This window comes from Ostrea edulis, chromosome 10 (genome assembly GCF_947568905.1).
Source record: "Ostrea edulis chromosome 10, xbOstEdul1.1, whole genome shotgun sequence".
In the NCBI taxonomy this organism is placed as follows: Eukaryota; Metazoa; Mollusca; class Bivalvia; order Ostreida; family Ostreidae; genus Ostrea; species Ostrea edulis.
The window spans coordinates 12,563,205-12,571,504 of record NC_079173.1 but is presented as its reverse complement, the minus strand read 5'-3'; the positions used below and the strand labels follow the sequence as shown (position 1 = coordinate 12,571,504).

Genomic DNA, 8,300 nt, shown 5'->3' with positions numbered 1-8,300 from the left:
TCATAACTCCTACGGGTATATTTAACATAGGTTTTTTTGTTGTTGTTTGTTTTGTTTTTTTTGTTTTTTTTTTTTTTTGTTCAAAACGTTTAAAAGATGAATGACCGGTCTCCCATATTTCATGTCTTGTGATAAAGCCTTTTAAGGCACCATATTTTTTAACCGTTGGCATTGACGGATTTCTTATAGCAAGACCTTTCATTTAAGGTGGAGCGAGTGCTACGTAATCCGGAAGACGTGATTTCGAGCACCGCTCTTACCATGACCGCATCAACCCTAAGACGTTAACATAGGCAGGGATTGTTCCTTTTCCCAAACGCTCGGCATTTAGAAGTGATAATCAGAGGTATTGCGGATATGACCTTCAAAACAGAGGTCCCATGTCGCGACAGACTCTACAACGTTCAAGAAATCACACTGTTACGGACGTAAGCACTAAATACAGGTCTGAATTTGTGGTACGTCACCTGCAACTTGTAACGTCTCCATGTGAGTGAACAACTTTCGACGGGATGTAAAACAAACAAGCAACCAACCTTTAATTTCATACCTTGACCTTTGACCTTGTAAAATTGATATTCTCTAGAACAAGGTCATATTTCTCAGATTCATTTTGAGACATCCCCATCTTTTCTGAATATAAAATCGGTTACATCGATACGCTTTTGGGCTAGGTTTGGGGCACGATATGGGATCAAACTTCTCACAGAACTAAAAATTGAAAATATCTTTCGAAACTCTAACAGCTAAACAACAGCAGGGCCAAGGTGACTCAAGTGAGCCATGTGGCCCATGGACCTTTTTGCATTAATACTACATCTTTTCATAAAATGTCAGTACATGTAAAGCTCTTTATATATTATCTTATCGATCAACACTCAAACGAACATCTCTGACGCTTTCATTATTTTATTTATTTCCTGTCATTTGTTTTTCTATTTCATTTTGGAGGGAAGGGTACACAAAATTTTGATTGACCCGGAAAACACTATTCCTTTCAATTTCATTTGATACATCCCTGGCTCATTGTCCGTAATTTGATATCTGATGTAAGGGGAAGTTTTGAAATCACTCAATTAGGTATATTTTAATATTTAAAAGCAGGAAAATTTTTCCTTTTGATCCAAATCAAGTGAATTTTACAGTCAACTATTTTTCAATTGTCGGCTTCAAAAGATCATAAAGACTGTCCGCCACTGAACAAGTTTGTATTAACATCTTACATGTGCATTCACAATTTCCGTTGATTTGGAAGTTATTCAATCTGTGACCAATTTAACCAAAGAGTAAACGTAGCAGTAAAAAAAGGCATAGGAAATGTTGCGTTCGTGAAGCATTTCGTGAAACTGTATCATATTCTTTAGACTGTCTAGAATGGGTTTCTGGACAAAGTGCGGTAAGTTTCTGATAGAAATGTTTTCTCTCTCATTCCTTTAAAGATAAAGATCATTCTGAAGTGTGTATACCAATGTAATGATAAGTTCCTAATGCAATGGAGATATAATGATAATGAAGGTTAAACGAAATGTCGTATTTTGAAACACGGACCATGTGTTTGTGTCCATAAACTGTGCTAATGCAATGAAAACATACCTATGTGACTTGGGATAATGCTTTCAACGGAATTTAAATATCTTTATTTTCACAACACATTGAACTTGACAATGCTTCCCTTCCCCTATATTTTGTATAATTTTACATTGTCTTACACTATGCATGACTGTTTCTTTTGACGACAGGTCTTATTCCAATTTTGCTTTTGTATGATGCCCATGCAAACTGCATAATTACTAAATCATCGGACATATGCGATTCGACTGGGGATGTGTACAATTGTCAACATCAACAATTGAAATCCGTACCAAGAAACATTACGTCAAATATCATAGCCATCGATCTTTCTGACAACGATCTAGTCAAACTACAGGATGACGACTTTAAAGGAATGCACACCCTGAAAGCCATTTATCTTAATCGGAACAGAATAAATCACATCAAGAAGAACGTATTTCATCATTTGCTTAATCTATGCATCCTAGATCTAAGCTCAAACCAACTTCGCAAAGGATCCATAGAAAAGGGAACGTTTCAAGATATGAATTCTCTTCAGGACCTCAGAATCAATGACAATCCTTTTCTAGGTGGAGGATTTCCTGACGACGAAATAGGACGTCTTTCGTCCCTGAGAAACTTATCAATGAGCGCTACTACAGCAACCCTACATTTTTCTCCAAAATTTCAACCATTAAAACAACTTAAAAAGTTGGAAATTGATTCTTACGTCCATTTCCGTTTAACTAATTAATCCTTCGAAAATCTTGCTGAACTCAATATAGAATATGTACATTTCTTCTTTCATAACAATTGTCCCTGCAGAAATATCAACGAAGATTTGTTTTGGGCGTTTCCTAACTTACAAGGTCTGCGCCTTAAAACGTTTTGTGGCATGAGATACGCATTGAAATCACTGATGAGATTGCAGTTTAAGAAATTGAACTATGTAAATTTAACTCATACATTCCCGCTCTCTGGAAAAGCCATGATGTTGTATCAAAATGATGTAAAGTATCTGAAAAACGTCTGTGCTGAAACGGTTAGTTTCAAGGGCACGCATATTGTAAGCATAAGTGCGATGAAATCCTCCATATTCATGAATTGTATTAAACAAATAGACTTGTCGTATAATACGTTACGCAACTCCCCGTTGGTATTTGCAATTCTAGAAGCACCACAAATCAAATTAATCAATTTAAGTCACCAGAGCTACTGCGGTTCAGATTCATTTCCCAGTACGAACCGTAAACTAATGAGTCAACAATTGTCATTCAATTTAACGTTCTCGCCATCTTTAGAAATTTTAGACTTGTCCAACACATATGTTAATCCACTTTCTTCCATGCCGCTTATTCACCTATACGGCGCTAATCTACAACGCCTCAATTTAAGATACACAAGTTTTTCCCTTTGTACGAAGAAGAACATCAAACTCTTTTTACCTCGGCTGTGGTTCATGGATCTCTCGGGTGTGAAATGTAAAGATTTATATGTAGCATTTCTGAAAGATTTGCACTCCTTGTCGGAACTCTACATCAGTGATGTAAATCTTAAGTTAGGTCTAACAAAAGATGTAAAGGGTGAATTTCTTAACGGTCTTACTAAATTAAGGGTAGTCGATTTCTCAGAGAACGCCTTAAAAGATTTACATCCGAACCTTTTTAAAAGTCAGTCATTCTCCTTGAAAACGTTATCACTAAATGACAATCTACTCACTACAGTTCCAAATGCTCTTCGGGACGTAGCATTATTACGAATTCTTGAAATGAGATCGAACAAAATATCATCCTTTTCGATTGACGCTATCATTACCTTAAATCACCTTAAAAGCGTTCAGATAGATGTTAGAGGTAACCCCTTTGATTGTTTCTGTAATGCCCTTGATTCCTTGCACTGGATGTCTGATCATCGGGAACTATTTCTTCATTTGAACGAGACCTACTGTATTGAGGAACCAACCAAAACGATTTTAAGTGTGATTAATGATACGCGATCACTGGAACTACGAAGCATTTCAAGGCTGTGGGTGCAAATATCGACTTCTGCTCTGTCGGTCACATTTCTGTTTCTTGTAACATTTACAATTTTATACCGCTACAGAATCCTCCTGCGTTATGGTAGGTTGAGAATACGATTATTTTGGAGAAAAAGGCTTTCGGCAATCACTACATGTGACATACCTGTGTATGACGCATACATTTCGTATTCGTCCAGTGATTTTGTTTGGGTGCGCTCAAAACTTTACCCAGCATTAAATGGAGAAAATCTTCGAATCGCACTGCAAGATAAAGATTTTGACCCAGGTAGTTCCTATGCAGAAGAAATAGTTAGATTTATTAACATGAGCAAATATGTGATATTCGTTATAACGCGGCATTTTATCAAATCTGAATGGGGATCCTATGAAATTCAGGTCGCAAAAATACATGCAATTCACACTAAAGCAAAACTTGTTCTAATCATTAGGGATGGAATCCAAATTGAAGACCTTCCAAAAGACATCTTGTTCATTTGGTGGAAAATCAAACCATTGGTGTTTAATGAAAATGAAACCGAAGGAAAACAAGCAAAATTTTTCAAACGTTTAATGACCACTATAAAGGATTAATCGAATATAATAAAACAGACTTTCGTGGTGTACTCTATTTAATATATATGTCTCAATTATAAAATAGAATTGACTTATTTGAAAGTAATACGTTTCCGGACACTCACGAGAAACAAAATATTGATTGCATAAGCAGAATGTATGTATTATAGAATACAATAACACAGCCTTCCGTGTGCACTGTACTTATTATACAATGTACAGTGTATTTGTTTCAGATGTGGACATAGAGTAGACTACTTTGTAATTGATACGTGTCTGGATACTTATGTCAAACAAAATGTTGCCTCCATGAAAAGCATATCTGCCTCATAATTATACCAATAATTGTTTTATTTCATTTCACATTATACAATCTTTTTACCTTCGGCATCTTTACAAGCTGTAATGATAGTCATCTCATAAATGTGAATGTAAACAATCTGTATATGAATCTTCATCATCTGAGTACGTCTTCTTTAACGGTTTTCTGACAGAAATGAAAGTAGAATACAAATTTGTAAAATAATTCTTAGTTTTGAAAAAAACACACGAGAGTATGAACTGCGTTGCTTTATGATAGCATACTTCGTGTAGTACGGGAGTGAGTCATTTTGAAAAGTTCATTTTTATTATAACTTACTACTACAAGGTCCACATTAGTCCAATTTTCATACTTTTTTTTTTACTGAATTACGTAAAATAAATTTTACATATTTATTTTCCTAAAATGCTAAGTAAATTGTGATACAATTCACATTGTAAATAATATATTAATCATCAAGGCAAACTGCCGAACCTGAACATGCTACAATTCGTCAACATTTCGTAAAATGTTAATGTCGCATTTGCTGTGTCATATCTGTACAATGCCTACAAATAACAAAGTACAAAGCCTTCTTCGAATGGCATATCCACAACAAATGAGCTGCAAATAAAATCGGAATAAGTTTTTTTTATATTAAAAAGGCGGGGTTTTTTTTTAATTAAATGTTATAACGATCTAGTTCGTCAATACGACCTCGCATTGGGTCAAATGCTGTCTGACGTGTTTCATACCGATTGTTAAGCCGTTCTTGGCACACTGATTTTGACTGCGGATAACTCCGTTTACCTGATCAGGATATGGGACTCACGGCGGGTGTGACCAGTCAACAGGGGATGCTTACTCCTCCTAGGCACCTGATCCCACCTCTGGTGTGTCCAGGGGTCCGTGTTTGCCCAACTATCTATTTTGTATTGCTTGTAGGAGTTATGAGATTGATCACTGTTCATTATCTTCACCTTGCATAGAGCAAAAATGAAAAGATAACCCAGTCAGGGCCAAGCACTGTATAGCAGGTGTCAGTTTGCATGCCCATTGTACATTTTTATAACTACTTAATTTTATATATAAAATACTAAAGGATAGCTTGTATACAATACTATTGTATATCTGAAGGGCTGTTCGTATACAACACTGTTGTATGGATACCTTTATTGTATACCTATAATGTGGGACACAAATGAATCATCTCTCTTTGTCCCAAATTTCTCATTTCATTTAATTCTCATTATTAAAATAAGTGTGAAACATGAAACACATATTCGTATGAAGCAGAGATTAATCAAAAGCTTCTACATGAGAACAAAATATATCTTGCTGTGCCCTTAAACTCCACATCTTTAAAAATATATCAACAACGTTTTATCTACGAGTAATAATAATTTTCATTCATATCTCGATTTGATAGACACCACACAATCCTCAGCATCTGTCTCGTACTTTGTTATTTTATTCACAATAGATATTAACGGTAAACTAACAACTCAACTTTATGACAAATGTAAAACTTATACGGTACCAATTTTGATGCACCAGATGCGCATTTCGACAAATAATGTCTCTTCAGTGATGCTCAACCGAAATCTTTGAAATCCGAAATAACTATGAAGTTTTAGAGCTAATTATAGCCAAAAACAGCGTGCCAAAAAAGTGCAGCCAAATTCGTCCAAGGATAAGAGCTATGCATGAGGGAGATAATCCTTAATTTTGAAATGAATTTCTAAATTTTGTAACAGCAATTAAATATACATCCGTATTTTCAAGCTAGTAACGAAGTACTTAGCTACTGGGCTGTAGAGACCCTCGGGGACTAACAGTCCACCAGCAGAGGCCTCGACCCAGGGGTCATAATGTAAAACTTGTACGGTACCAATTTTGATGAGGTGATTTCAGCGTCTTCATCGTCAGCTTCTCACATTTATGTAGCAATATTACATTATCACCTGCATATGATGTTTATATCCCTCAACTGATTAAATACGCAAGAGCTTGTTCTATGTATGGTCAGTTTTCAAATCGAGGCAGGCTTCTGACAAAAACGTTGATGTTACAGGGGTTTCAACATTCTCTTTTAAAGTCAGCATTTTAAAATTTATATTGTCGTTATAATGATCTAGTTTACGAATACAAATTTTCTTTGGGTCAATTGCTGTCTGACATGTTTCATACTGATTGTTAGACTGTTCTTGGCACACTGATTTTGATTACGGAATACTCCGTTTACCTGATCGGGATGTAGGGGTCGCGGAGGGTGTGGCCGGTCGATATGGTATGCTTTCTCCTCCTGAGAACCTGGTCCAATATCTGATGTGTCCAGGAGTTCATGTTTGCCCAACTCTGTTTTGTATTCTTTGGGTTGAGTTTGATCGCTGTTGGTTGTATTTACCTTTCATGTTTGAAATTTATTTTTTTATGAATTCCTGTGGTCATGTGATGTCGCAGTGAATGATTTCTGCGCGAAATTTGATATCACAGTGGTTATTTGTGCAAGGCGAAGATAACGAACAGTGATCAATCTCATAACTCCCATAAGCAATACAAAATAGATAGTTGGGCAAACACGGACCCCTGGACACACCAGAGGTGGGATCAGGTGCCTAGGAGGGGTAAGCATCCCCTGTCGACCAGTCACATCCTCTATGAGCCCTATATCTTGATCAGGTAAATGGAGTAATCCGTAGTCAACATCAATGTGCCAAGAACGGCAAAGGTTGTATTGTTTGGCTCAATTTATTGTCTTTATTTTATCTGTTTATTTCAGAAAGAGAAATGTAAGCCATGTCCATCAATATTTGTTTGTAAAAGTTTACCTCACTGTCCTAACTGGTTATTTAACCTTGTAATTATAACCATGTATTATATAAGAAATATGTAAGAATGTGTTTGATGCTGTTGTTGGCGTTACACGGGTGATCTGATTTGTGCTTCGTTGTTTGTGTAAGAAATATATAAGGATGCGTCTGATTACACAGGTAATTGGATTTGTGTTAGGGTGTTTGTGTAGCACTGTCAGTAACTGATATTTTGACATGCATTTTCCACGTTTAGTCCAATTTGGGGCACGTTTCTTCCTGCATATATCTCACATATCTTAATGCTAAGTACATTGTATATCATTTGTGAAAGTGATATCAATATATAATTATCTTTATTATGTAATGGTTAATTTAGGTTTGTTAATTGTATATCTTTATTCTGTATTTTATTTTTCATGCGTATTCATAATACATGTACATATGAATTTCATATTTGTAAATACATTGTAAAGCATACTGCCAAATATCATATGCATGTACAGTGTATCTATATTCTTATGAGTCAATAAACCTAGAAAGAACTGTACAAATGCGATTACCTCATACCTTCTTAAATCACCCAAGACTTCAAAAGATTGGATGCATCTGGATCGGCGTTTTCTACATAGTATATCTAAAATTTCATTTGATTAATGACAGCCAGTCAAATATCGTTTGAAGTCCAGTTATCCATGGACAATATTAATGCAGTGAAGGGTTTAGAGCCCCCTTTTTTCGCAGCATATTTGCAAAAATTTACTGGTACACATTGATGATTCATTCAAACCCTGCACATAACATCTTAACAAAATGAAAGGTTTATAGTGCAGTGATCAATATCATAACTCCTATGCTAGTTTGATATTCCGTCTGGTATTTACAACATGGCTGTGTATTTTGGCTGATACTTGACCTTCACATATACCATCCCCTCTTTTCAGAAATCCTGGATCCGTGGCTATAGATATGGATTTTACTTTTGTTTCCAAACCTACACGGGCCCAAGTCTCATTTTGACCCATGTAGGAGACATTTATTA

General features: G+C 35.7%; 2 protein-coding genes across 2 annotated transcripts; both read left to right on the top strand.

Annotated features, from left to right (window-relative positions):
- The first annotated feature begins 1,187 nt into the window (after nucleotides 1–1,187).
- On the top strand, nucleotides 1,188–2,329 carry LOC130050947 (biglycan-like). Its single transcript, XM_056152003.1, has 2 exons — nucleotides 1,188–1,396; nucleotides 1,740–2,329. Exons 1-2 carry the CDS (start codon nucleotides 1,375–1,377, stop codon nucleotides 2,303–2,305), a joined length of 588 nt encoding a protein of 195 aa, XP_056007978.1. The 5' UTR covers nucleotides 1,188–1,374; the 3' UTR covers nucleotides 2,306–2,329.
- Nucleotides 2,329–7,038, top strand: LOC130050946 (toll-like receptor 8). Its single transcript, XM_056152002.1, has one exon. The coding sequence runs from the start codon at nucleotides 2,447–2,449 to the stop codon at nucleotides 4,160–4,162; it is 1,716 nt and encodes a 571-aa protein (XP_056007977.1). The 5' UTR covers nucleotides 2,329–2,446; the 3' UTR covers nucleotides 4,163–7,038.
- Nucleotides 7,039–8,300: the final 1,262 nt, after the last annotated feature.

Excerpts from the sequence above, each read along its gene's own strand:
- LOC130050947 (XM_056152003.1), top strand. The coding sequence starts at position 1,375 with ATGGGTTTCTGGACAAAGTGCG. Across the intron at positions 1,397-1,739 it reads GGGTTTCTGGACAAAGTGCG|GTCTTATTCCAATTTTGCTT; the intron begins GTAAGTTTCTGA and ends TTTTGACGACAG.
- LOC130050946 (XM_056152002.1), top strand. The coding sequence starts at position 2,447 with ATGAGATACGCATTGAAATCACTGATGAGATTGCAGTTTAAGAAATTG.